The sequence below is a fragment of the Phaethon lepturus genome, unplaced genomic scaffold (genome assembly GCF_000687285.1).
Source record: "Phaethon lepturus isolate BGI_N335 unplaced genomic scaffold, ASM68728v1 scaffold15548, whole genome shotgun sequence".
Classification (NCBI taxonomy): Eukaryota; Metazoa; Chordata; class Aves; order Phaethontiformes; family Phaethontidae; genus Phaethon; species Phaethon lepturus.
This window is the reverse complement of record NW_010559839.1, coordinates 43928-71558: the sequence shown is the minus strand read 5'-3', so window position 1 is coordinate 71558 and position 27631 is coordinate 43928. Positions and strand designations below refer to the sequence as shown.

Sequence of the window (27631 nt, the reverse complement as noted above, 5' to 3'; positions counted from 1 at the left end):
GGGAAATTCAGATCTCAGTCAAGCAGTGCTCCTTGTCAGGAGAGGCAATTGAGATACCCATTCTCTGGCACATTTTCTATGGCCACTGGACACCTGCCATCAGAAGCCAAGTTAAACTACCAGGTGAAAGAGCGTGTTATCTTCCCAAACAGACAGCAGACACACATGCTGCTGCAGCAATCCACTAGGGAGTAGGCAGGAAAGGGAAATTAAAACTGACACACAATTAGAGTAGAGGGAGTCTGCAAGTGCTCCTGAAAGCCCATGGAAAGCAAATGGAAATCAGGCAGAAGCTATTTCTAGGTAGAATTTGGAGGGGGGAGAAGCAGAAATAGGCTTTTGCTAAGAACCAAATTCAAACCAAGAATCTAAATTTAGTGTCTAACACTTCTCGTATCTGCTTGCTCTGTGCCAGCTCACACGCACTAAGCTGCAGCCTGATTGCAGAAATGAAAGGAAAAAAAAAAAAAATCAGAAAAGGTTTCTTGCAATTAGCTTAGACAGACCTAAGGAGCTCTGCCTGACTTCCAACACAGGGAGCACTCTGGAATCTTAATGAAGTTAAAAACAGGTGGAGGGGCTCAGCACCTTTGGAAGATCAGCCCACTTATCTCTGTAGATGACACTGCCTTATCTTGTTAACACTGGCACTTGCCTTGTATGCAGCTGACAGCATAAACTAGCGGATGTTAAACTCATTCATTGTGATGAGGCAGTGAGAGGAAAAATAACTTGAGGAAAGGGGGTTGCAGGAATTCCGCTATCTTAGCCATTCAGGAACTGCTAGACATATTCTGATACATGCTGCTGAGGACTTTCCGCTGGCTGCCTTCTCCAGCTTTGCAAAACCCTGCAAGCAAATAAAGAGAAGGTGAACACAGGAGCTGGGTACCGCACAAAGCACCGCATTACAGAGGTCAGCGGAGCAGACGAACGTGCAGGAAAGGGACGAAGAAGGCTAGCCAGTCACATTGCATTAAGAGGCAAACAAAGCAGCCGTGTTCACAGTGAGGCAGGTGCTCCTTTCCCTCCTTCTCTCTATCATGAGGCAGAGGGAGGAAAGGAGGTCCCTTTTTATCATCTCAGTGCAGTGACAGGGTTTCTGGTTGCTACTGTGGTGGCTCCTGCCCCATCCAGATAATCACAAAAAACTATATCCAACCTACTTCCTTGTTGATCTGTTGACAAAGCATACAACTCCTTAGTTTTCCCAGTGGTTTTCATCTCAAAGGATCTTTATGTAAAGCAGTAACTGCACCTGCCACTGACATGCTGCCTCCTTGCTGGAGGAACATTCTGGCTGCAAACAGCACTCAGCCTCCTGCAGCAGGTTAGCCCAGGACGCAAGGAGGAACTCTTTAATTACCTTTAGAGAGGACTCTCAACCTCTGAGGGACATTTCTCTCATCACTCAAGCCAGCCCTCTGCTTGTCTCCACCAGGTGAAGCTAACACAGCCTGTTTATCTCATTATGGTCAGAGATTCTGGCTCTGAGACCCCTGGGACCATCTCTAGCTTGTATCTAGCTAATTCTGCAACAAGGGTCACTGCTTCCCACTAAAAAGCCACAGCAAAATCCCTGTATAGGTCACTCAGTAAATGTGAGGGTTAAATGCCCTTCATTCAGTGAACTCCATGAGCTCTCTCATCCAGCACCACTGTAAAGGGGCACTCACCTAGAAGAGTTTCTCGTAGCACTTGTCACAGTGGACAATGTCCCGGTGGATGAATATTTTATCCAGAAGATCTCCCATTGCCTTGTGACAAATTCCACACTGCCAAAGGGAAAACAAGGTGGTTGGACAGTAACCAAAGCACCACGCAGTAACAACAGCATGGAGGGGGCAGAGAAATGAACAGTCTCTGTATCATTTTATAAAGGTGTGAAGATGCCAAAGCAGAGACCTTTGAGGCTGAACTTTTCTACAACAGACAAATGCCACTGCAGGCTTTCTCCTCCCACACTCACCATTTCCATAGGCTTTACTTGTAAACTTTGCAAAGTTGGAGAGATTCAGCAAGATCTACACTGGGACACAAAGGCCACAAAGCAGCAAGTCTACCACAAGGCCAGGGACATGAGGAAAGAGGGTGCTGCTATTCTACCAGAGGACAATAAAGAATTCTCCTTGTTCTAATACACATTTAGTTGAGGAGCTGAAAAACTGCTGGGGACACAACCAACACCTGTGACTGCAAGACATTTTGTCTTGATGTGGATGCAAGCATTTGGCATACACTATATATATTACTCAAAGTCTGAGGACAGGATTTGCACCAAGATTCCTCCTCCCACCACTCCATTTCACAGTAGCAGTCAGTAGTTAAGGTTGATTTTTTTACCCTGAAACAGTATTCATGGCAGCAGATGTTAAGATGCTCTATTATGATCTTAGGGCAATCTCGGATCTCACGGCTGCAGTAACTGCAAACAGGTTCAATGGACCTGTGAAAGAACAAGAGTAAATTCTTCTGTAACACAAGGTGGTACCAGAGGTTTCTTACCTAACACCAGCACTGCTCTCCATTAGCTACCTGCTTCTACATCTGTTTGCTGTGTCGAGTGACAGCACAGTGGGACATGTGTCCAGGGACACAGAGACCACAACAGCAGGGCAGTATAGACCTTTAAGTCAATGTTGCTGTATTTTCCAAAGACCATTTATGCTTCGTGCTGTTATTTCACCAAATACGCACCAATATTCTAAAAAAGCAAAACTTTAACATCATTTCTGTTTAACAGTTTGCTGAAACCCCCAAGGCAGCCCCAAACTGTCCTACCTCTGCAGGGGAGCACTGGACAGGTAGCTGTGCTGGCTGTAGGTTGCTCTCTCCAAATCGGTCAAATCCACAAGGCTGCCACTGGAGACAGAAGGAAATATCAGCATTTGACAGTGATATACGGGGAGAGCAACTCAGATGGAATCATTAATCATTAACCTGAAGTCCTAACTGCAACATCCCAGCTGCCTGTTCCTTCGAGAGAAGGTTGGTCCTTCCTGACCAGCTCTGAAAAGGCATTTGCCTAATAGAGAGGGCTGCACTGACTGACGGAGCGGGGCTGTCAGCAGCATCTCCATCTTTGCTGCATTCACGCTACAGATTCTCCACAGGGGTGGCAGTACCCTGCTCCCTGCCCCATACCACAATCACTGTGCCTCAGGTCAGACTCAGAGCCGACTCTGGGCTCAGCCTGGCAGGTATGGTTTGCAAGGAGTAGGGACCTCCAAGGGCAAGCAGAGACAGTGAAGAGCTGGCGGTCCCAGCACCTAACTTCAGAGCACTGAAAAACACGTCTGGCTGCTGCCGTCCCCACGGGCAGAGGCAGGATGTGGGCAGCGTGGCTGGGAAACCAGGGCACGCACCCTGAAATGGGGCCCCTTTGAGCCCCAGGGAGGTGGCACAGGCACACAGCAGCCGGGCTCCCCCCCTCTGCCCCCCTCGGTGCCCGGCGGAGCAGGGGGTGTCAGGAAGCCGGTGCTGTTAGTCCTACGCGAGGGTCTGTCAAATGCAGCTCAAGAGGGGGCCGAGAAGACCTAACAACCTCGCCAAAGCAAAGGGAAAGATACTGCTCTCTCTTGCTCTCTCCCTCCTCCAGTATGTTCCCATGCACATTCTCCCACCTCCTTACCCCTTGCCAGCCATCAGACCCCGCTGTGAGCCAGGTTGTCTCATTAAAACAGCAGAAAATGCAAGACTGGGTAGGCTGGCAGCAGGGATAAAAAGAGGGGGAGCAGAAGAGGAGGAGGGGGAGCAAGGGCTCCGCTGTCAATGACAGCCACGGCTGCCTTGGCTCTGCTGCCTGGGGCCCACAGCATGCCGTCCAGCAGGTCTGGAGTTGGGACGGGCCCAGGCTGTGACCCAGACTATGGGGACCAACATATTTTCCACTGGCTGCTCAACAACATTGGCAAAACCCTGCGCTGGCTGCTGGACAGGCAACCCGTGAAATCCTGTCTCCAGTCACTCATCAGTAAAACTTCTCTGGCCTCACAGGGGTCCTGACGTTTACATATGGACACTATAAATCGCAGCTATTTTCACTGCTTGCTAAACTCCCAAACCCTGCACTATTATGCAGGAAAAGGCATGGAACACATCCCTAGTCTCACCTAGCTGAGTGTTGCCTCTCTGCCTTCTGTTTGCCTGGGTTTTTTTAGATGCTGCAGCAATACGCTTATCCTTGGTTGCTGACATCTGCTTTGCCGACCTATAGCAAAGGCTGAAGATTTATGGAGTCTGTAATCAGCTACCACAGTAATGCCAACACAGCACTGAGGGAGGATAAATGCCAGCAGGGAGGCATCAACCTGGGGGTTAACTGGCTGCCACATCAATGTAAGCATGAGGTACTTGGGGCCAAATTCTGCTCTCAGTCACGTTGGTGTCAATCTGGACGAGCTTTACTTAGTTGCCTTTGAGAAGAATACAAAAGACTGAAGACTTAAGCCTGAAAATTACATCTTTTAACTTTTTCTAACTCATAAATAACTTTGAGCAAGAACCCTCAACCTCCACGTTTTTCTCACCGGTTCAAATCATTTATGCGTGCAATGCCCAGTGAAGCCTGACGGTGCCAAATATGCAGCTTAAAACACTGCGGTGCGGAGTTTTCATCCCGTCACCCACCTTAGAGGCAAACCCACTCAGAAGGGGAGTTTAACCCTCCTCTAGTCATGGGACAGAGGTCCTCCTGTCACCACAACGGGACTAGACAGCCCAGCGGACGCAGAGAGATCTGTCTGGGTCCCCAAAGCCGCACTGTTGTCTTAGCAAAACTCTCTGCTGACCCAATGTAATAATCCCTCCAGGGCTCATTAGCTCAGGCACAATGGCATGCTGGCCCAGTGCTAACTGCTCCAGCTCGGGAGCTTGCTCAGTGTGTGTTAGCTGGCAAAGCCATAATGCTGTTGCTTTGCACATGTATGTAGACGCATGACTGTCTCTGGACGCGCTCCTCATACCTGCCATAGCGTGGGGAGGCTGATAACTCACTGCTGTTCACGTACTCCTTCACAAAGAGGACCCCTTTTCTGGGAACGGGTGGAAACAGAACAAGAAGCATTTGCATCAGAAAAGACTGGAGCTAATGAGAGACAGCACAGGGGACCACATGTGTGCACTCAGACATGTAACACGTGCATTAAAAGGCACAGAGTGAGATGCTGTTGTTCTTGAATAAATACTGAATATCAAGCATTGTTGGTAAATAACACCTAATATACCCCTCTAATTAACCCACCAAAACAAATCAAGTTAATTAAAAAGAATGGGATGGATAATATAACTCTTTCATCCAGTTATCCTCTGTTTTGCAAGGATAAGTCTTTTTCACATCATGTCAGGATTATGCACACAATAAGTATTTAGAGAGCTCATGGTTCTGCCTGTTAACGTTAAAACCCTACTGGCACAGTACTACTTACAGTGACTGTTTTGTCACTGGAATATCTCCAGCATTTTTATCCATTATAAATTGCTACTGGGTTTTTTGGGGATGTTTTTGCTTACAGAGCTGACCTTTCTTACATATTCCTCCCTCTTTAAAATTCTGATTTCAAAATGACATGCCCCCATCTGTCTGTCTGTCTGTAGCTCTGTCACAGATCGAGGGGAGACACTGTGCCCACCGGCTCTTCCCAGAGCCATGAAATGAACTAATCAGGCTCTTTCTCCATGGTGCATTTTCATTGCTGCCTATAAGATACGATTAATACTCTCTTCTTATATGAGCAAACTAAGCCATGTCACAGCTAAGGAAAGAAAAGAAAAGCTTTTTTTTTTTACCTTAGCATAGACAATTCCCACATCAAGTGTTTCAGATGAGTCTCCTACTTCGACAGGTGTTGTGTAGCAAGGCCAGGAGGACCCAAATATTGCCCAGCAAAGCCTATGCTGACCTCTTACCACTTTGAAACCCTACTCTAAATTGTGAAAACCTGTGCGGCAGTTTTCACCTCTGAGGTGGAGGCTGCAGAAACCACCAATCGCAGAATACAGCTCTGAGTTGACAGCTGCACCATGATGGGATGCTATCTTCTGTAATACATGACAGATCAGGGTCCTGTGCCAGCCCCACCAAAATCTGATACGCTTGCTGTAGACTGCTCGTGGTTGACAAGGCAAAGAGTCCTCCAAGAGCCCCACAGCTGTGAGGAGTGTATATGGCATGAGGAGCTCCATCGTGCCCTTCCAGCTACAATGTGTTATGGAGGATTTTTGATTTTGCCATATGAAGAGAGAAGACACAACTCAGACAGTGAGCTACATCCTGGTCTCTAGAAAGGGGCACCTGGAAAAAAGTACCCAGCCCATGTCTCCCTTGTGGGGGGCTCTGGCCACTGTGGCAATGTCCATGCTTATAGCCAGAAGTGGCTGAGAGATGTCCCATGGCCCAGATGCCAAGCAGCAAAGCCTGGCTTGTCTTTACCAAACAGGATGGCTGCATGCAAAGCCTGTCTTGCAGCAGGAGGATCACGACCACCCATTGCTCTTTACCCGGCAGTGCTGGAATCGGGCTGGTACCCGCAGGCTGCTGGGCTGTTGTGAGGTAAGGTGGCGATCGGACTGCAGATCCTCTCACTCGAACTTGAGAGAAGCCTGGAGAGAGAGAGAAAAGTCTGTGGGCACTGGAAACACAAGCCGTGATGTGATCCAAGCTGGCAGCCAAGAAAAGACCTACCACTATTGCTAGGAGGATAGTCTGGGAGGGTGCAATATTAAGGCCCTTAACCATCCAGATTAATTTATCTTTATCACAGACCAAAAAGGCTCCTTTCTCTTTTTACATCTGCCACATAACAGTACTACCTCCCCAGAGAAGTGGTTTGGAAAAGTCTCATTTATAAGGGCCATGACAAGCTCTTCAAATAAGTACAGACCTTAAGTGAATCATGTAGCCTGAACAGGAGCAGCTATGGAGAGAAACGGCACACAACATATTGCAGGAGAGGAGGAGATAGGGACATATGGGCCAAAGTCCAACATAACTATCCCCAGCATAACTATCCCCAACCTAATAATTTCAAAAGCTGCAGAAAGGAGGAGGTAGCAAAACTATGGCTACTCTAAAATGCCTTTGGAAAACAGCTCTGCCTACCCCACTCAGCAGTGAGACCTTGTTAAGTTTGCCTTGCAGGGGTGAAGCTGATCTTGCCTGGAACCAGTCCTAGGCTATCCAAGGATCTTTTGCTAACTGTTCACACCCACAGTGTCCTCCCCTTTACAGGTCCAACACTCGGACCTATGCTCATGCACCTCCATACGGTGTCAGACTGCATGCGGATGGACTGACACTGCCATGAAGGACTGCAGAAAGCCCAGGGTAATGATATTCCATATTGGATACCTCCTACCCCTTCCAATTTGTTCTGCGACCAGTTCAGTCATTTAATCATTGACATTCTGGAGATAGTGATCCTCTCTCTTTACATCTCTCTTTGCTTTTATTTCTTCTTTTTTTTTGTGTAGTCTCTGCAAAGGCCAATTTCTGGTCAAGGGAGGGTAGGCAGGAACCAGCCCTTCATTCTCCTGTCACTCTGTTCTGGCACCCTCAATGACGAAAAATCTCCAGAGACCAGAGATGGATGTATCACAGACCCTGTGCTGCGTAGCTTTTGCTAGGAATGGTTTAAGAGTAGGTCTGTGCCTCTAGATCACACGTCCACTCCCCGGAAACCATTCATCTCTCTTTCAGCTCTTGGCTTATGCTTCCTAGCTTCTCTTCCACAACAGTTTCTTGGAGGTTTCCCTCACAACCATCAAGACTGCCCATTTACCTGGTGCTGTTACAGTTTAAGCTGTCCATGTAGAACGGCACCCTGTGGCTTCTCTGGGAAATGGACATGGTGGTACCTCTGGGAAGGGAGTCGTGGCTATGAAAGGAAGTGATATAATCTCAAGCGCTGAACTTGAGCACGTGAGGGATTGTCACAAGTGGCAAGAATCTTGGCTAAATGTCTCCCTGCTTAGCATCAAAATCACCCACGCACCACAGCCATCCACGCAAACAGCACGTTGCTGCACATGCGTAGATCCAGGGAATTCGTATGAAGTGGGTCAGGACACTCCAGGTACTGAACAAATGTAGCAGTGGGGTATTCTTTGGGTTAACAAGTCTGGATTCCCTTTGACTTCTTACCGTCCGGCCGTGGGGTTAAATTCAGAGTGGCCCCTGGCACTAGCGCTGTCATATCTGCTGCTCCTAGGGCTGCTTCTCCCATCATAAACTCTCCCTTCGTAATCTGGGGTAGGTCTGGCAAGGAAGGACAAAGCCCCAGTTACATTGTACCAGAAGTCACTGTACTCCCCACACTGGCTAACTACTATTTTGTCTCAGCAGACACTGCCATGATGCATTCCCCCTTTGCTCTGCCCCTTCCACCCGTGCTGGTTCTGCAGCTGCAGCGTGCATACAAAGCTCTGAGGCCAGGAAAGCAGACTCAAAATCTAACACTTGAGAGTAAAGCCGAAGCAGTTCATAAATGGATATATGTTCAATATTGTTTCCTTCCCCCGTGCTCACCAAAACCACCGTCTGCACGTGTGAACTGCTGACCAGCTGGGCCATCCGGGTGTCACACCTGCACATTTCCACTTTTCCAAGACAGAACTTATTATCAGAATGCCTTTAACCTGTGGGCAGAGCTCAGGCTCTTTCAATAGAGAAAATGAGCTTATAGCTTATGGTCATTCTTTTCTTGCAAGTGCCCTGGGGCACAGATTATGTTCATATTGTATATCAGCGCTTTGATCCTGATTAAAGCTTCAGGCAACTGTATAACTTAATGTTAAACAATGCTGAAAAACACTGCAAATCAATGCTGCATTAAACAGAGAAAAAGGGACAGGCTAAGCTCATCATAAGATGAGAAAAACCCTGCTCTGGGCAAGACATGCATTTGGTCTATGATATAAATCCAAGGGCAGGGCTGAAGCGCAGGTTTCTTGCGCTGCAGGGAGACATGTCAGCATCTCACAGTGCCGGGGGGGGTGATAACAGGCTATGAAATACAATAAAGGTCTGTCCCATTTTTTCCTAGTTCTAGTCTGCAGATGTCTCCAAAAACAAATGAGAGCTTTGTGATGCCAACTTACTGAAAAATACTAAAAGAGCTGAAGGTTACATTCAGATCACATGAACGTAGATATATATAGATGTATATATATATTTAAAAAATAGTTGTAAGTGTACAACTTGTCTCATGTCATTGAGGGTCATGAGAAATAAAAAACAGGCTGCTCCTGAATCATCACCTCTGCAGTTACAGAGAAAAAGCAGATGTGGTCTCCACACATCTGTCGGGTTTCCAGGCACTGCACTGTGCAGGTGGTCTGATTACAACCTGCCAAGAACTCTCCAGTGCTACAGAGCAATTATCTCCTGAATCCCTTTTTCAGCCCTTCAGGTCCAAAAATGATCTTGTTCCATGTGTTGTGAGACCTGGCAACACTGTTGCTCCCTCTGGGAACAAAATCCCCTTCTTGCTTCTTGATGCGGTCATCGTACAACCCAGACCAGAGTTTCTGCCAAGTATTTCTGTGCCAGCAGCTTTCCCTGTCTCTGCATCTCATCCCCACACCCTTACCTTCTGGTGCTGAATACTTGGCTGTCTGCATAGGATGGTATCCTGTGACTGGGTGCTGCCACGCTGGTGTTAAAAGGCTGGCGGTCCGTGTACAGTGGCATGGGATGCTGGGTCTCATACGCGCTGAGCACGCTCTCTTTTGAGCTGAAGTTAGGCCTGCTAAAGAATTAAAGCCAATTTGAGCATAAAGCTACTGACTGTATTTGCTATGACCAGCTCACACAAGTGTTCAGAATTTGCCAAGGCTGGATCATGCCTATTTCTACTGGCAATCAGGAAAACCTGGGACATCATGTTCAACAGGTTCTTAAGGTCAGGGGAATGGCAGAGGTCTATACTACTCCCCCTCGCCTACATGAGCTGAATTCCCAGTACAATTAAATGCTGTAAGATTCAGCAGTCGTCTAAGTTTATATTTCATTTCAGTTAACAAATTATGAGCTGAATTCCCAGTACAATTAAATGCTGCAAGATTCAGCAGTCGTCTAAGTTAATTTGTTAACTGAAATGAAATATAAACAACCACACGTGGGAGGAATCCTAAACCTGATAGTCCTTTTCTCAGTATCATTTGATTAGCATACACTGGGCAAATATACATCGGTCCAGGACTTCAGCCAGGTTTGTATCAAGAAGCAGGACTTTTTTATGGCAAAGGATGAGGATTTGAGAGCCATTGACGGGGAGAAAGAAAGGGATAGTCCCATTGTACCTGGCTGCCACCGGATTAGGATCCTTGTGTCTCCAGTCTCCTGGGCTCTCATGGTGACTATCTGTAGTGGGGCAGGTTTGCTCTTCATAAGCTAGAGTGATCCTGGTCAGGGAGGAAAAAAGCCTGTTAGCAGCTTAGTACTTGTGTCTAAACCTGTCCACTGTGGTGAGTAAATGCAGTAACATCATGATTATGTTGGTTTCAGAATTCATTAGCCAAAAAATGAGCATTTGTAATGCCTTTGAACAGAGCAACAGGGAGAAGATGTGCGAGGGAGCAGGAAAGCATGCCTGGTCTCCTGGCTCCATACCTTTCCCGGCATGGGTCAGATTCATTTGCACACTGGGTCTCTGGAGCAGTGATGCTGCTTTCTGTCGGTAGAGAGTTGGACCTGCCAAGACAGAAGACCGTTATAGTCTGCCGAAGTGCCACTGCATGTAGAATCACTGTAGGATGTAGATGTAACCCCTGGTGAACGTCCTGCCTCAAGAAAAGTACAATATCCCTGCATGGAATACGCCCAGATATTCCAAAGAGATGTGAAAAAACCCAGAGGGAAAAATACAGATCTCTTAAAAAATCAGGCTGAAGGGAAAGAAAAATAAAGCTCCTGATGAGCATCAGTTGGCTGCTTACTCTTTCCAAACTTGATATTTTAACTCCAGTCATTTATTTATGACCAGTATGGGTTATCCAGTACCTCTATGTCACATTTCAGGTTGCTAAGAGCATGAGCTGGCCTCATTTGGGTACCACCTCAGAAATATAATACTCAGAAATGTATCCACTAGATAAACCCACTGCAGAGCCGTCCTGGGTTTATATCTGTCTACATTAATCTAGGGAAAAGTTTGTTCACTTTTTCTGTCTGGTTTTGTACATTTGTGCACACCAACCCCCCTGGGAATATTGATACCCTGTAGAAAATCTGAAACTGGCTTGGACTCCTGCATCAAAACTGCATTTAATTAGCTTCTAAGGAGTTAATTCTCAAAATGCTTTCAAAGATCCTACCCTGAAATGTTAAGGTTGATGAAAGAGGAGGCAGCCCTCACACTTGCTACTAGTTGAGGGCTTCCCTCCACCAGCATTAAATTGATCCCTGTAAGTCTGGCAAGGGGGTAAGCCAGAAAACGATTGGTACAGTCACCCAAGTGAAAGCAAGATCAATTTATTTTGATTCCTTTGCAACAAAAGTAGATACCTTAAATTCTTACTTATAGCAAAACATTAATGTTCACTGAGCTACACATTCCCATTCAAGCTGAGATGTTCCATGTGCCTAAAGAAGACCTGTTTGTCCAGGAGCTCAGACTCAAAATTGATATACTGAAAAGAGCAGGAGAGAACTTCCAAGTCGTTCATGGAGTGATGCTGCAGAAGCACTCCTGACTGCTCCCTTGGCAAGTCTGAGCCAAAGTCACTGCATCTGGAAGCACTGGGATTCTCTGAGCAGGACTCTGCATTTCTCTCAGTAACGTGGTAAGCTGGAGGGCTTATCCAAAAGAAGTCTGTGGACTGGGGGAGGCATGGAGTGAGCAACAGATGATTTATCTATCTTGGTTACTTTGCTGGAGGGTACTGGAGAGAAAGGGAAAGTTTTCTCTCTGTAACTTTTTTCTTCAGCAGTCTAACTTCCACTCATGTCCCTGGGGACTGGGAACAGCTCCTTCTGCCTCCCTGCATGATGAAGAACTACAAGTTGGAGTATTTGTGTTACATCCAGGGTAGCTCCATTTGTCAGAAGAACCCAGGAGAACAGACACTGACACCATTGCTCGCTCTCTGCTGCTCTTCCCAGCACCCCCTCCCGAGTTCCCTCCTCCACAGTCCTTACTAACCACACACTCTGCTGTTCCCACCACTCACTATGTATCTCCATGCACTGATGAAGAAAGCCCAGCTTGGTGAGTCCTAACCCCAAACATTCTCAGTCCCTTCTCCAGAACCACCTGCAGTAAGTTGCCCATGTTCTCTCATCAGAAAAAGCAAGCCCATTATTTGTCTTGCCTTCTTGAAGTGACTTCTTCATTCTGCACACAGGGTGATATCCCCTTGTTAATGTCCACGCTCCCACTAGTGCTGTCCTTGGGCCTCCTCTCTTTGAGGAGAAGAGCAGTCTGGTTTACAAGCTGATTTGAAGATGGGTTGCTCACTGAAACACATGTGTGAGGAAGCCAAATTTGACCAAGAGCCTCAGCTCTTCAAATTTAGGGGGAAAATACAGACAAAAGCAATCAGTCCACAAAGTCCTTCCATTTGGACACTCAGCCCTGCACTGTTTCACATGAGGGCAGGCTGAGGGCACCGAGACAGCCACTGCAAACCCAGTGGAGTCACAGGTCAGCGGGAAGGAAAATGGTACAGTGCTAGGGTGACCAGAGTGCAGCCCGAGACCTGACACTGACTGGGTAAGTTTGGAAATGAGACCCAGTGTTACCATGGAGGTGTTACCCATGCCAGATTGGGTTGCTTATATGTCTCTAAAGGCAGTCTCTGCTTCTGAATTTAAGGTCTAGGTAGCAACTCCTGGCAGTCCAGCCAGACTGTGTTCAATGCCTCCAGCTAATAAGGATGCTTTCGTATAAAACCATGGTAAAAGGTTCACTCAGTAGAAGCAGCACTAGAATCAGGCACAAAGGAGGCACTTGGGAGAAGATTTTATCAGCATGTGTGTGTGGAGGAAGACATACAAAGAATTGACCCTCATCCTACAGGAAAAGGCAGGGGGATAATTATCCGATTCCTTACCTAGTCATGCTGAGTTCGTGTTCAGTATGTTCCTTTGACCTGGGAGGCTCTGGGTTTCCATCGTGGTCAGGAGGTTCTTGTCCCTTCTCCGTATAGTTGTTTGAGTCTGAAAATCTAAAATAAAGATCTGCACTTAGGGCAGTGAAGAAAAAACATGCCGGGGTGAGTAGACATGCATTCCCTAGACAGGAGCCATCAGGCAGGGAGCAGGAGACACTGTTTGGCCAGAGCTATTCCAAACTGCCCTGGTACCTGATCCAATGGGAATCATGCGTACAAATCCCATTCTAGCTTGCAGGATTGCAGCTAAAGGCCTTTAATCCGAGATTGTCACAGGAGGAAAACGTTAGGCACAGGAGAAAGCACTCATGTCAGAATTCCTCGGACTTACAGATGCTTCTAACACCTCAGGACACTCTCATGCATGGTTTTGCAGCATTCATAAATGCTTGGATAGTACTTGCCGAGATATCTGGGCAGCAGAAGCTACTGCCTGTCACTGTAGCACCTTCAGCTGATGCTGAAGGACCTATGATACATGCTGTCAGGGCAGAAACTGTCTCTTGGACTTCACACACTGTTTATCTCTTCCAGCTGGCTCTTCCCATCAGTACAGGTGGGATTACCTGCTGCAATGTGCCATTACAAAGTCCCCACTCCTGGGTGCAAAGCAGAGGAGCTGTTCTGTGGTCTCCGTTACATTGGGAACAGAATAGGACACAGAGAATTACGAAATGAATAGATACTGTGGGTGAGTCCTACTGACCACTTACCCTTCTTGGATCAGCTCTGCTTTATAGTCATCTGAGGCCTGTGTGCTCTCATGGCCCCTTCCTCTAGGGTTGTTCCCCTCTTTGAAATCTTGGGAAGACCTGGCAAAGGAAAAGAAAACCCCCTCGTGGCTGCCAGGCACAAACACCTGAAAGCTGAGTTCAGCGCACACTGGGGAGAAAGTAAGTCACAAGGCTTTGGTGGAGGATATTCCAAGGGCTAAGCTGTAACCAGTACCATGAAGCGCTGACTTCAGCACAGCGCAAAGCACTGCTTAACTGCTTGGAATTCAATGGATGGGTCAAGCGGCAACATTTTTACACGCTGAAATTAGCTCTTTAAAATACCAGTCCAAGCTATGTTTTCTGTAGACAAACATGCTGCTTTCTAAGATGAAAATAGGCCTGCAGGGTATCGGATTATTTATTGTGGCTATATCATAAATCAGGATGTGTATGCCAGGACAGGCATCACATCTCATACAGTATCTGATAATACCTGAGGCTGAATTTGAAATGTTCTTCCCTGTCCAATATTCTGAAGGTTTTTTTGTGGCCAGACTCATTCATTCAGTGTATCCAATGATACCACTCAACACAGCTTCATCTCCCCTTGCCTTCCTAGCTCTGGGTGCATGTTGACTTTGCACTGGACCTTTGGAGTAACGATGCTGCTGTCTCTCCAGGAAGAGCTGGAGCTACTGGAGAAGGGGTCATTCCAGCATGTGAAGTACAGAGGTGGACCCTGAGGGAATCGCTTGGGATACAGCTGTGTTGGAGCTGCTCTTTATGAGACTCAACAGCTCCATTTAGCTCTACCTTTTCCCCTGGAACAGGAAGGGCCATCGGGAGCTTTCAGCCTGACAGTACTGTTCCAGACGAGGAAACCTGACCTAAGTCACGCCAGCAAGGAGGGATGGTAAAGACAGGGATGTCCAAACAACATTGGACTGAGGAGAAATGTGGCCTATTCCTAGTCCTGCTGTTAATTCAGGATGCAATTCAGCCATCCGTGTACAGTTGGCATCTGCAATAGGCATTCAATGGAGCTGTCTAAAAGGGGTGGGATGAAGTACTCAGCATTTCTAGAAAGACCTTTTTATTCTCAACTGTGGCAATAAAGGGAGTCTGAACAACTACTGCAGAGCAAGACCTCTCTTTCCTTAGCAGAATCCTGATGGGGGAGTCAAGTGACTCCTCCCTCACTGCAAGTCTTTTGGCAAAACACTTTTTTTAGCTCATTGTGTTTCTGTTTGCTTATCTAGTGGGATAGCAACCCCTCCGTGGGCTGCCTCCACTAAGGTTTTAGGGCATACAGTGCTGTAGAAGTGACGATGATGATAGTTGTTTTGCTGGTTTTTGTTTACCAGGTTTTTAGGACTGGTACAAGATGCAGACAACATCTCTGTCCAGGCTCATAAGCACAAGACAGGTGGAGCCAAAGGGAGATCAGAGCTGAACTGTGCCGCACGCAGCAAGAGATGAAGTTGGGAAATGTGAAATGCATTTGTTGTACTGTTAGTCTTCAGTGAACATAGCAGGAAATTTACTATTTCAATGGATGCCAGAGAGAAGAGCAGTTTAGAGCTGCTTAGACAAATGGCCCTTATTATGCTGTTGTTCTTGTGGTCGATATTTCCTGAGCAATCAGTATTTACAAGGCTTTCAACGATGAGAAAGAACATACAGCAAAATGGGGTTAGCACCCCAGGTCCTTACGTTGCTTCATTCCAGTAAGGCTTGCTGTATGCTGGGACCTCGGGACTCGTGTATCTGGTCTCTTGCGTGCTGCTTCTCTCCTCGTAGCCCAGGACAGATCTGGCAATCAAAGAAAGGCCCATTACATCTTTAACAACTGGCACATGAATCGTTGCACTAGTGAATACTATCTACTCACCAGGCAAGGCTTGAGTCAATCTCTACCATTCACTGTCCCACACCAGGATTTTTCTCTAGGAACCATGTTTAGACTACAGTTGCATTTCAATGTATTTCAGCTGCCTTTCAGCTCCCTTGCTGCCACTCCAGCATCACTGTAGCATTTCACCGGATTACCAGCGAATGACTGAACCCCACCAAGCACACAGGCACCAAGAGGAGAAAGAAAGCTGGGGTGCTTGGCTCATATCAAAGAAGGTGGAGGAGGGATACAATGCAAACCTCTTAGTTTATTTTGCAAGCTGCGCTTTAAACTTCAGCACAGGGACAAAAGCTGTGAAAAGCCACCTCTTTCTGTGCCTGCCCATTCACATTTCCCTTAATCCTCAGTATTACTCACACACCCGCCAAATTTACCCCACTTTTACCCTTTAAAGGAATATTCTGTGTCCTCTACGTGAACAGGGGCGCTCTCAGTAGGAGAAGGGACATCAGACTGCAAGCTAGACCTGTCAAAACAAAAGGAAGGAATCTACAGCTTGGTAGCTTGCCAGAGGCTTCAAGGAGAACTTGTGTGAAATAACAACACTGCACTTTCTGTTTTCTGGTCTCATATAAAGTAATTTGCTCAGAGAACTGATTTTCCTTCAGAAAAAAACATTTTCATTATCTCTAATCAAGAAGGATAGAGGCTGTTAGTGGAACTAATGCAGTTACTTGGCCTCAATTCACACACGTTTCGGCTGGATGCATGACTTTTCTGGCCTGTCACAGGATCATGCACCTGGGACAAAGCACAATACAAATAACTTTGGGGAAGACATTCTTACATTACTGCTGCTAGCGGCTCTAGGTCTTGGGTTTTACACCATCTTACTGGGAACTTTGTGATCCTCCTCACCTCAGCTGGGAGGTTTTAAGACATCATTTTCTCACCTCAGGTCCTTTGGTAAGCCAATACACGGAGTCAAGTCCCAAAACAATGGACTAAAGTAAGTGAAGAAAGCAGCTTCAGGGAGATTAGTGTGTTTGGTATCAACAGCAGCAATTCTTTCCTGACTTTGTGCCTCTGACATTGTCAGGGGAGCAAGCACACTCTAAAAAGCATGTGGAATGGAGACACTTTTGAGGTCAGTGCTAAAAGCAATGATAAAGCTGCTGTACCTGCTCCCAGGCTGCTTCTGTAGAAAGAAGTTGATGCTCAATAGTGAACAGAAAGAATGCTGTTCCCATTGTTTAGCCACTTGGGATTTTCTGGCCTCCCTTACTTTGTTGCCCAATTTGGATTCTACTTCCAACTCTACGCTGGATGAGTTGCTTATCCTCCCCTCCCCACCTCCCCTCTGCGGGCAGCACTGTGAGTAGCAGCACCAGGCCCTGACCTTGCAGGTTCAGACTTTGCATTGTCCAGGTAGCGAGAGGTCTCGTACTGACGGTGCAGCTCGTCTGTAGCTTCTGCAGGCCTGTCCCTGCAACCAGAGTTGGACTTGGTAAGAGAGGGAGTTTCGTGGGTCACAGAACGAAGCTTAGTAAGTTGGAGAACAGAGCGAGAATCAGAAATATCAAACTTGAGATTCTCCTGTCTCAAACGTAACATCTTTTCCTCCTTCCTGCTTAGCTCAGTAAATTTCCTGAGCAGACCTGAAGGGCAGAGACATAAATCAAACCAACTCACGCTAGCGCAAGGGAAGAAGCTGAAAGATCTCAGTCCATTCTGAGCTGGTGGATCAGATCCACCCCTCCCCTTTGCAAGCGCATGCAAGTGCTGTTCCCAGAACACATTTTTTAGGGCCATACTAGGTCACACTCTAAAATTAAGGAGAAAAAAGTTAATTTTGCATTGTTAATAGGTTTACACTTACTTTGGTGGGCAAAATCCATTGTTGGCTTCTGTGTGTTCAGGATAACTGAAAAGGAGAGCCACCAACTTTAGAAAGCATCTTTGGTTTGGTTTGGGTAATGTTCTACAATTATTTTCATATGCATTTAATGAAAGAGAGAGGAGGAAATCTCTAAAACTTCCCAGAGTAGGGTCTAGCTACATCTCTAAAACACCCAGAGGTGTTCCTCAGTATATTTCTACAGGTAAAATGGCAAGAAACTTTGGTGAAATTCAGTGCCTATGAAGTACAAAGGAGCATTTAGTAACTCCAAACATCATCAACATATGACAGATGCCAGTGGTATGGAGTCATCTGAAAATTCAAGCCAGGACTCTTCCAAAAACAGTGGGGTGTCCTACAGCCCACAGCTGCAACACAGGCACCTCCATCTGCACGCGCAGAAGGGAAGGCACGGCCCTGACATCCTCCAGCTCCTCTCAGGGGAGCTGACAAAATGGGGAACTTCAGGTGTCTAATCCAAGATCATATGTTTCTGTTTTCTTGTTTCCAGGCTGTGAGCAGTGAACAGCACGTGGCTGAATGGCTCTCACTGAACTCCCTTCTGTATACTGTACGGGCAATGCCTTTCCTCCCTCACCTCCACTTTCTCAGGCAGGACAGAAGCACAGCCACTGCTCTTTGCAGTTTGCAACCTTTCTTGATTTGTGAATCTAATTTTTTTCCAGTGAGGATGCAGACTCCCTAGGAAACCTGTGAAATGGACTGCCATAGAGACTGCCACACGCTGCCGTAGAACAGGCAGAAACTGAGTTGTTTCAGTCACCTTCAGTGGATCGCTGAGAAGTACTCCCAGACTCAGAGAGGTTTCTAGATCAAATTAAACCAGTGTTTGCTAGAGAGGCAGGTTTGCCTGCAACAAGGCCCACTGACACGGGGGAAGAGCAGCACAGTGTGGAGCCCAGGCTAAGGAGACCCACTGGCTATCAGCCTGGTTGCATGCCAGAAACATTGGTGCCCACAGGAGGAGCAGGGTCCTGCCAAGGGCAAGCAGAGCGGTGGCGGTGGATTGCATTTGGAGACAACCACCAGCTCAGCTACACTGTCCTGCCTGTGATTATGGAATCTTTAACTACTTTCCACAATACCTTAGAGCCAGGACACAACTCATCACTGAACCTTTTGGTTTGCCAGAGAGTTTATAGGACATGCAATTTCCTTTTGTGTTTGGGGTTTGGGTTGGGGTTTGGGTTTTTTTAGGGGGTCTCTTGTTGCAAAAGTAAAGAGGCAGGTGGAGGTTAGAGACCTAGAGAGACATGGAGTGTGAACCTCTCTATACTGTAAAAAAATAAATAAATTACATTCCAGAATTGGTTTACATTTGGGAATAAATCCAGAAAATGCAGAAATGATTTTTTTTTTTTTGTATCATAGAAACTAAAGAAAAAAAATGTAATTAAAAAAATCAAACCATTTTATTGAAGAGAGTAGTGTTTTCTTTTTTCCCCCCTTTCTTAAATAAAGTTTTAGAGAAACTGCTGCAGTTCTGCAAAGCACAGATTGAACTGTGGTTTTCCATCAGTAAATATCCATTCAGAGTTTCCAGAGAGCTCAAGAGCAGCAGTTTATGAGTTTGTGATTTGCACAATGCTCAAGTCAATAAAGGAATTTCACATTAAGTCTACCTTCCATTTGTGGAAACCACAGCTGCTCTGGGGGCCAGTTCATCCCATGGGAATGGCTCAGACTTTTCCTTCAGCGGTTTGTCACTGGGAAAAGGAAAATGCCAGTGAGATATGACATGACAGCATTTATATTCTATCATCCTAGAACAGTCTCCTAACATTTAGTTAGGAGGAGCACAAAATGGTGCTAACTCAATATACCAGGATAGGAAGGGCCAACCTTCTAAGTACAGTGGGCTTAACCGCGGTTCATGGGCTACTTAGAGAGACATGTTGCTCCCTGCAATGAGGTACTGCCAACCCCTTCGCTCGGGTGAGCGTAAGTACGCTACAACAGTTGTTCTCTCTCTGCTCATGGGCCAGAAAGGCCTTCCGACAGGTCCACCAGCCAGATCCTACGCTCATCTTTCACTCCCCCAGACCTGTCAAGCGGCGCGTCTGTCTCCTTCCTCCCCTGCCAATTATTCTCTCTCCAGTTTTAGGTGGCTTAAGTAATGAGGCATCCCCTAATTTCTCTGGGAGCAGACTCACAATTAGGAGCAGCTATGTGACCCAAATGACCCCAAGCACAATGAGTGCTTTGTAATCAGCCTGTCCCTGCAATGACATAAAGGATATATTTACTGGCCTCAGTTGAATGACCATGACAATAGTCCAGCCCTTACCTTTTCTCAAGCACTCTAGACTTTGCTTCCGCCTAAGATATTGGTTTGGGAACATTTGTAGCTTTATCTTCACTGATGGAGGTGGAGAGTGAGTTGCAATTAACTGTTTATGCTACAGAAACTCATCTGAATAAATGGATCTGGTGAATCCAAGCCTTCTACAGCTGTTTAAGTACAACAGAGCGAAAGGTGAGGCCACATGTACAACTCTGCCTACTTCAGTCTAGACACAGACAAAAATTCAGTGTGGTAACACTGAGAACAAAAAGAACCCTGCTAATATGGGGTATATTTAAAAAAATCTGAAATGCTCCTATGTACAGTCCAGAGGATAAAGACTACTGGAGATAGGCATACAAGGAGGGAGCAATCTCTCTCAGGAGGGCCAGAAGCTTCCCTGCCCTCAACTGCAAGTTCCCTGTCTCACCTGTGCAGCTACAGTGTCAGGGCTCTGCCCCTTAATGTGTCCAGCACCTGTACCCATGCCTTTGGGTTCCAAATCAGGCCCTTCTTTCTTAGGTTTTCCTCCATACAACAGAGCTTTTTACACTTTCCCATTGTTCAGCCACCCCTTCAGACCTTCTACAAGGAGCAGAGGACCAGAACCAATGTTAGCAGGAGCCACCAGCAACTGAAGCTCAACACATCCCTCGTAGGTGGGAGAAGCTCCCCAGGAAACAGCAATGGGAAGGCAATTGGGGCAGTAAAAAAAAAAAAAAAAAAGCATGAAATAGAATCTTTAGGGACTGAGCCAGAGAGGAGAATCCTTGAGGGAGGTGAAGGAAGAGTAGATAAAACTGACAAGTTGCAGCTTAGCCAGAAGATGATGCTCTTGGAGTGCAGCCCAGGACCATGACTGGAGAGATCCCATCTGTTTGAGACCACTAGCGGGTATATACTGTTTCTGAGAAAAAAGCAGGGTCACGCCTTATGTTCAGAAGCACAGATCAGCCTTTCTGAACTTCTTACCCGTCTCCATGCTGTGACACAGTTTCAGATGAGGACTTCCCATTAAGGGCCTGTCTGTTTTCACCATTTCTGCAAGCAAAACAGCAAGAACGATTAGGTAGGGAGATGAGGGGACACAATGTGAGGCATAGGAACTGTACAGCAAGGTGCTTGTTGGAAGTGTGTGACAGTCCAGGGAATGGATTAAAATGAAAGCCTGGGCAGTTTAGGAGTTAGGAAGGTCTGCAGTTTTTGGGCTCTCATTCTCATCATAAAGAACTGGGTAATGTTCAAGCTGTGGGAGGCCCACAGCTTCCATCTGGGTATATTTCCTCCCAGATTGCTAATGCTTTTGTAAAGTGCTCCCTTCTTAGATTCCCTATGCTATAGCATTTATTGTTCCATGACTGCACTGTGTCCAGAACAATCACATGTATCTGGGAAAATGCCACCAAGCAGAGCCAAACTCTCCAGGGCAGCATGCCCCTTGCTATCCTTAGCAGAGCTTTAGGATCATGCAGGACCAACAGACCTACCTGATTTCAGCAGAAGTGGAGATTATCTCTGAAGTTTCACTCAAAGATGTGGGAGGTTGGCTCTTATTGCCTGTTTCAGGGCTGCAAGAGAAGGCAAAAAAAAAAGCTGTCATTCCTGAACAAACCAGCTCCCCACTGCAGCTGGCCAAAATTTTCCCACACTGAAGTGTTCCTTTATGTCAATAAATAAGACTGAAAACAAACATAACTGTTTTCAATACACTCACTTAGAAAGTCATCTTATCAAAAGCAGTTTTTAAATTAAAAACACCGATATTACCAGGAATATCTGCCTTCTGCCAATGATACACAAAGAATAAAAATAACAGAACAAGGTCAGTAACTAAAGCGCTGTCTGCACTGCTATGGAAAACCATTTCAACATTTTTCATACTACAGTCATGAATTCAATCAGACAAAGTTGAAAGCAAATGAAGATTATTCCCCTACACATATTTGGAGAGAAAGAGTTAAGCATGTTTGGGTTTTTTTTCCTTTCAGGTTTTAAGCACTTCTACCAGGATGTTGTCAGATCCTTGCATAATATGGACATAATATGGATTTCAGACATAAAACCTTTTTTGAAACAGCTGCCTGCATCTGAGAAAAGTCTCCCATATACTACTGGACTCCCACGTACAAGGCTGACAAATCTGCTTCATTTCACCTCCCAGAGGGGTGTCCACAGAAGTCTGTGACCTACAGCTACACATGGGCTGATACAGCTGCAGAAGATGTCCAAGACATCCTGGCTGTGCTGTAACGCTTACCTGCAGGGAGACATTGCCGTTGTCTTCGGCTCATTCCAAGAAGACCCAGCGGTGGTTCTTCTTAGCCCGTTAGTACTGACAAAAAAACCAACAAGTAACAAAGCATTAAAACAGAAGATTTTTTTTTTTTCTTTTTTAGGTGCCTCCTCCTGTGGGGACACACATCCTGCTTTCTGGCCCACAGCTCTGGCGTCTGCTTTTTGGACAGCGAGGCCAAACCCTGCTGTGCAAGGAAGGACTCACCCACGCAGGATTCCCTATGCGCTGTTGCACTGATGTGACTAGTATCTGCCTTTCTGCTGAAATACTCAGCCTATAGAAACTGCCTTTTTCTATTTAACACAGCTGGAGCTGTTTCTAGCCCCAATGTTTGAGTTTGCACTAAAAACCAACTTCCTCAGTACATTCACAAAATTGATTTCATTATGTGCACGTGTGTAATATGTAGGAAAGGAGGGTAACTGCTTCCCAGCCCTGCCTTAAACCTGCACCACAACGGCACAAAATTGCTACCCAAATTCATGAGGCAGTTCCTTCATCCTGAAAATAAAACATTTCAGGCTGAAAGGCCCCATTTGTTGTACTCCCTGCTGGGTCCACTAAGGACCAGAGTGGCAGAGAAGCTAATAATGCTGCTGCCTGGCATCAAGCCACCCCTCAAGAGCAGGAAGAGAGAGCTGAATCCCAAATTAAATGAATCTGCTTGAAAACAGAGAAGGATTCTCCCTCCTAAGGCAAACATTTCCATTTCAGCCAAACATTTCTGCATACTGGCCTCACTCAGCCCCACACCACGTGCCAGCTGTTCCTGACCAGTGTGGACTGAGCAAGGGTGTCACTGCTGTCCCTTTACACCGGGGACAGGCTGTCCCCAGGCCTCACCTACCATGGCAAGAACGCTCCAGCCTGTCTGCCACGGCTCCGTACGGCTCTGCATATACCTGAGCTTCACAGTAGCCTGCAACTGGGGCTGGGGGCTTGAAGTAAGGCTAACATTTCCCATCAGAGCAAAGATCAATTTAAAGATAATGAACCTCTCAAACCTCTCCAGTCACACCTATCTGTTGCTATCATGGTAGAATAATTAAATCTAAAGTCTAACAAAAGCAGAGAGCTGGCTCAGGGGACTGGAAATAATGAGATATCGAGTATTTCTCGTCTAGGTGATGGGGTCAGTTCACGCAGCCAAGTTTGCTAGTAAAAGAAAATCATTGCTATCTGATGGCTGCTCTGACTCCTCCTGTGAGCCGTCTTTCCAGAAGTGCCGCCAGGCTCATTCCTGTGGCATATGAGCACCCTGTGAATACACTGGGCTGTGGCGTGTCATCAGGAGAGGGGCTCAGTGGCAGGTTTACACCATACAACTCACATTAGAGTTGGCCTGTAGTTAAATGCGGTTTGTCACCCTCCAGGGCTGTCAGTTGGGTACTTTATGACACTCTGGCCCTGTCCCCATGCCTGCCCATTTGTTTCACCAAGTTAGCTGACCTCATTTTTCATTTTGAATCTCTCCCTTTTTGCAAGAAAGGGGCAATCAGGATTTTCTGAGAAGTGTCTTTCAGATAGCTGCTACTCTGCAGATAAATGCAGTTATCTGCAGAGATGGCAAATCAGCGTGCCCTAAAATCAAAAACAGTCAACACATGACTCCAGGATGGGGTAAATACCTGTTGTCATCTTGTGCAAACCTGCATGAACCAGACACAGCTGGACTCCTCCTCTGCTGGCCGCCTTCTTCTTCTATCTCAATTCTTTCAAAAGGCAAAGAGAAAGAGAAATATCATATTGTTTCCTATTCCCCACTGCTAGCTAATGCAGTTTATTCTTGTTTTACCGTAAGCTGTGTTTTCCCTGTTTCCCCTAGAGGCAGATCTTTCCTGCTCCTCATGCTCCCTGTGCTGTGCTACTGGTGAGCATCTCAACTGGCTGAATGAAGCGAGATCTTCAGCCCAAATCAGCAGCATTTTGCTGTCACAGTCACTTTACAAATAGCATCAGCTGAATGCTTAAATTCCAGAGAGCACCCTAGGTATCATTTCCCTATTATATCAACTGATTTAGGAGTCAAATGTCTGAAGAACATTCACCCTGCTGGTTGGAGCCAGCCTTCCCTGGAAGAAGAAAGGCAGTGAACAAGTCTCTCCTTGTTTCAGGTTGCCCATAACCCAAAGCATCAGTACTGTATTTATAAGTGTTTACAACACCGTGGGCTCTCAAAAGCCAGCATGATTCAACCGAGAGCATCTTTTTTAAGGGAAGTGTCCCTCCTCTGCTTTGAAACACCTGGGGAGCTCCTATCCCATCATTTAACAGCAGCCCTGGTGCAGTACACAGACACACAACCCCAGCCGCACTTCCAGAGGGTCAGTGACCTACCTCTTGGCGAACAAAGGTGGAAATTCTTGTGTTGGGCTGCTGTAAAGGAAGCATAAGGGCAACAATTAAGAGTTTGGAGGTAAAGACACACCTTGGGCAGGGGCAACTCCCACAGAGTTTCTGACCCATAATTGACCCATACGGTGCAAGGCATTAAGGGGTCAGGTAACACCATTTGGGCAGAGCTGACAGTGACCAGGTGTGTTAAACCTGTGCAAATTATAGACAAGAGGAAATAAAAATAGGAAGAGCAGCCAGTTATGACATGTGAGGTAAAGAAGTTTCCCCAAAGGGCCCTTTTAATTTTAAACCTTCCTGACGGCTGTTTTTCTTCCTGCATACAAACCTGCCTCATTCCATACCACACGATACTCAGCGCACTGGAGGAACTAGCAGACAGTGCAAACACCCTTAGCGTCCTTACAGACCCCATCCAAGCACTTCTCTCATTCTGGACACAGTTGAGTGCTGCTAGCGCGTTCCCTCCCTGCTTCCTCCCACACTAGCAACCTCCTGGTGCCTCATTGTGTCATCCCAAGTTATGTCAAGAGCAAAACGATTTATAGTGAAAGCAAGCTGCAAAAAAGTCGCTACCATGGGTCCTGGGAGATCAGAGACCTTGGAAATCTGCTCTTTTCCCCCTCCCAGGAAAGAGACGGACAACAGAGCCTTGAACACCATTCCTGCTACATATCCACACATTCCTGTTAGTTCTGTGGGGAAAAAGAACCTATTTTGAAGCTGCAACTAAGATCACGATCTTTTAAATCTAGCTACTGTTCAAACACAATGTAAAGGCAAACTCTGTTGCAAGAAGCTGATCAGCAGGATGGAGGCAGTTTATATTTGTTCTGATTTTCCCCTTGCATGCAAAAAAACCTGGAGAGAGCAGTATCAAGAACTGACTCTGAAAACTGATGTCTTGATTACATGCCTCAGAGATTTGGGGACTAGCATGGTTTTCCTCTTCCCTGAATTTTTATCCCTCTCAGTAAGGAATACTTCCCAAGACTCTTGGAGGATTTCCCGAGTTCTGCAGAAACCTGCAGATATCCTTGGCACTTCTAGAGAGACAGCAGCTATGTCTTCTCCACTTATTGGAAAGGTACGCATCACCTTCCGAGAGCCTTGAGTCAGGCCACCATCCCTGTGAGATTGCCTTCAACAGCCCCTTCCCTGTCTCCTGCCCCACACCCGCACGCTGAAGACTCACCCATTGCTTTTCTTGGCTGCTGAGAGGACGTAAGCACGTTCCCTGCTGGCAGTGCGTCTCAGGACACTGTTGGCCGCCTCTGTCCTGGAAGGGAGGGAAGGGATCACATTCTGCTCATGCTCTTGGTGGCTGCTGGCTGTAGCCTTGAAGAGGCAATAGGTGAATAACCCAGCAGAGGCTTGTGCTAACCCTGACAGAGCTCCCACACTCTGGGGAGCAGAAATCCAGCCAGAGCTAAGAGGAATAACAATGTCTTATCTTTTTCTGTAGTATCATTCATGCTGGGCCACAGCACTTTCACATGGATGTGAAGCATCAGGACAAAAAAAAAAAAAAAACAAAACCCAAAACTTCCTCTTGCAGGAGGGCAGAGGGAGTTCCCCTTTTCAAGACCTGGACTGTTGCAATATTGCATACCGTGGGACAAAAAATGGGACACAGGCTTTGTGGCTGACATGCTACATGGACTGCACATGTCTATACGACATCAGTACCACCAGATGTACCAAGGGAGAAGTGCAGATCTCTGAAAGGACTTTTATTGGTTCAGCCCCAGCAGGCAAATTACCAAGTTTGCATTTGTGAAAGTCTTGTATCTGAGGAAACGTATCTTCAGAGACTCAGCTGAAAGCAACAAGAATACTGGCTGCATCAGATGCAGATCTACCACACAGACAAAACACATTCTACTCCTGGTACAAGAATGAGAGTCCTGTCTGGATCTGGACTTAGATGCAAGTCCCCAGGTGGTCCAGACTCAAAGGTGCACGTGTAGGCTGTGGGAGATGGGCTCCTCCCTTTACTGTCAGGCTATTTGTACATCTCTATCTTTTCACATAGACAGTATGCAGCGGATGGATTCCACAACCCATTTCCAGCTGCCAAATTAATTGGGGTATGCTGTCGGGTTGAATCATGTCAGGTTTTTAATTATATTTTGTTGGGAGCGCAGACGCCTGTGGGCATAAATGCGCTCTGTGTAGAAATATCTGCTTATTATTATTTTATCGCAATCAGGCCTAATGGCTCAGCTGTAATAATCATTGAACTGACCCTCCCAGTAATGAACAGTTAAACTGAAGTCCACTTGTCCACGCCCCTGCAAGAAAAAGGTGGTTACCTGGAGGACATACCTCTTTTTATGTTCATCTGGGGTAAAAGGCACATCCTCCTCACCCAAGTCCACTGATTTTTGCTTGACATTATACGGAGCTCTGAAATAGAAAGGGAAGGGGAGAGCCAGGGTAAGGGAACTGCCTCTGAAGACTGTTGCAGAGGCAGCACAAGCAAAACCCAAGCTAAATCCAAGGGCAGGGCACGTGGAAATGGTTCAGACCCTAGAAGCGTTGCACACAAGTGTGGAAGACACTGATAATTTTCATGAGCATTGGGGTGCGCATGTCCCCATAGAATTTTGTTTTCTTAGCATAGGGGTTAAGACCAGAGGCTGGTTCAGCATAAATACTCAGCTGCATTTCAGATTACAGCCACAGCCTGTGACATGAAAAGCTGTGTAGGAAATGTCAGCAGTGTTGTTCTGCCACAAGGCCCCTCCTTTCTCCTGGTTTCAGAAAGGCCAGCAATGCTGCAAACCAAGTCCCCAGGCTGCATCCTCCAGTTTCTGCCTTAATTACTACCAAGTGATAAAAGTCACTCCACCAGTTCAAGGAACACCCTATGGCCCACACAGGCCTGGGGGTAGCACCGCAAACTGCTTCAGCTTCTAGTGAAAGCTCTGCAGTGCTCAGCTGATGAAGGTGTGCCTGGCTGCCCTGCACATGGGTATCCATGTGCAGATGGCTTCATCACCGAAGCTCAGGTGCTGCTGAGCCTGTGCACGGACAGAAAGTGCTGCTCCCCTTTGCACACTCACAGTTTCTTGTAATCCTCAGTAGTCAT

General features: G+C 46.6%; 1 protein-coding gene across 1 annotated transcript; it reads right to left on the bottom strand.

The window, feature by feature from the left end:
- Positions 1 to 452: 452 nt before the first annotated feature.
- On the bottom strand, positions 453 to 27631 carry ZNF185 (zinc finger protein 185 (LIM domain)). Its single transcript, XM_010293513.1, is given in 27 exon segments — positions 453 to 850; positions 1677 to 1775; positions 2344 to 2446; positions 2782 to 2862; positions 4965 to 5033; positions 6499 to 6600; positions 7779 to 7874; positions 8141 to 8254; positions 9588 to 9743; positions 10300 to 10401; positions 10610 to 10690; positions 12310 to 12396; positions 13051 to 13164; positions 13824 to 13922; positions 15540 to 15638; positions 16127 to 16213; positions 17042 to 17184; positions 17557 to 17605; positions 19225 to 19308; positions 20859 to 20927; positions 21374 to 21454; positions 22144 to 22218; positions 23811 to 23894; positions 24520 to 24558; positions 25733 to 25816; positions 26866 to 26946; positions 27606 to 27631. Coding segments are annotated over 26 exon segments (2304 nt in total). The 3' UTR covers positions 453 to 850.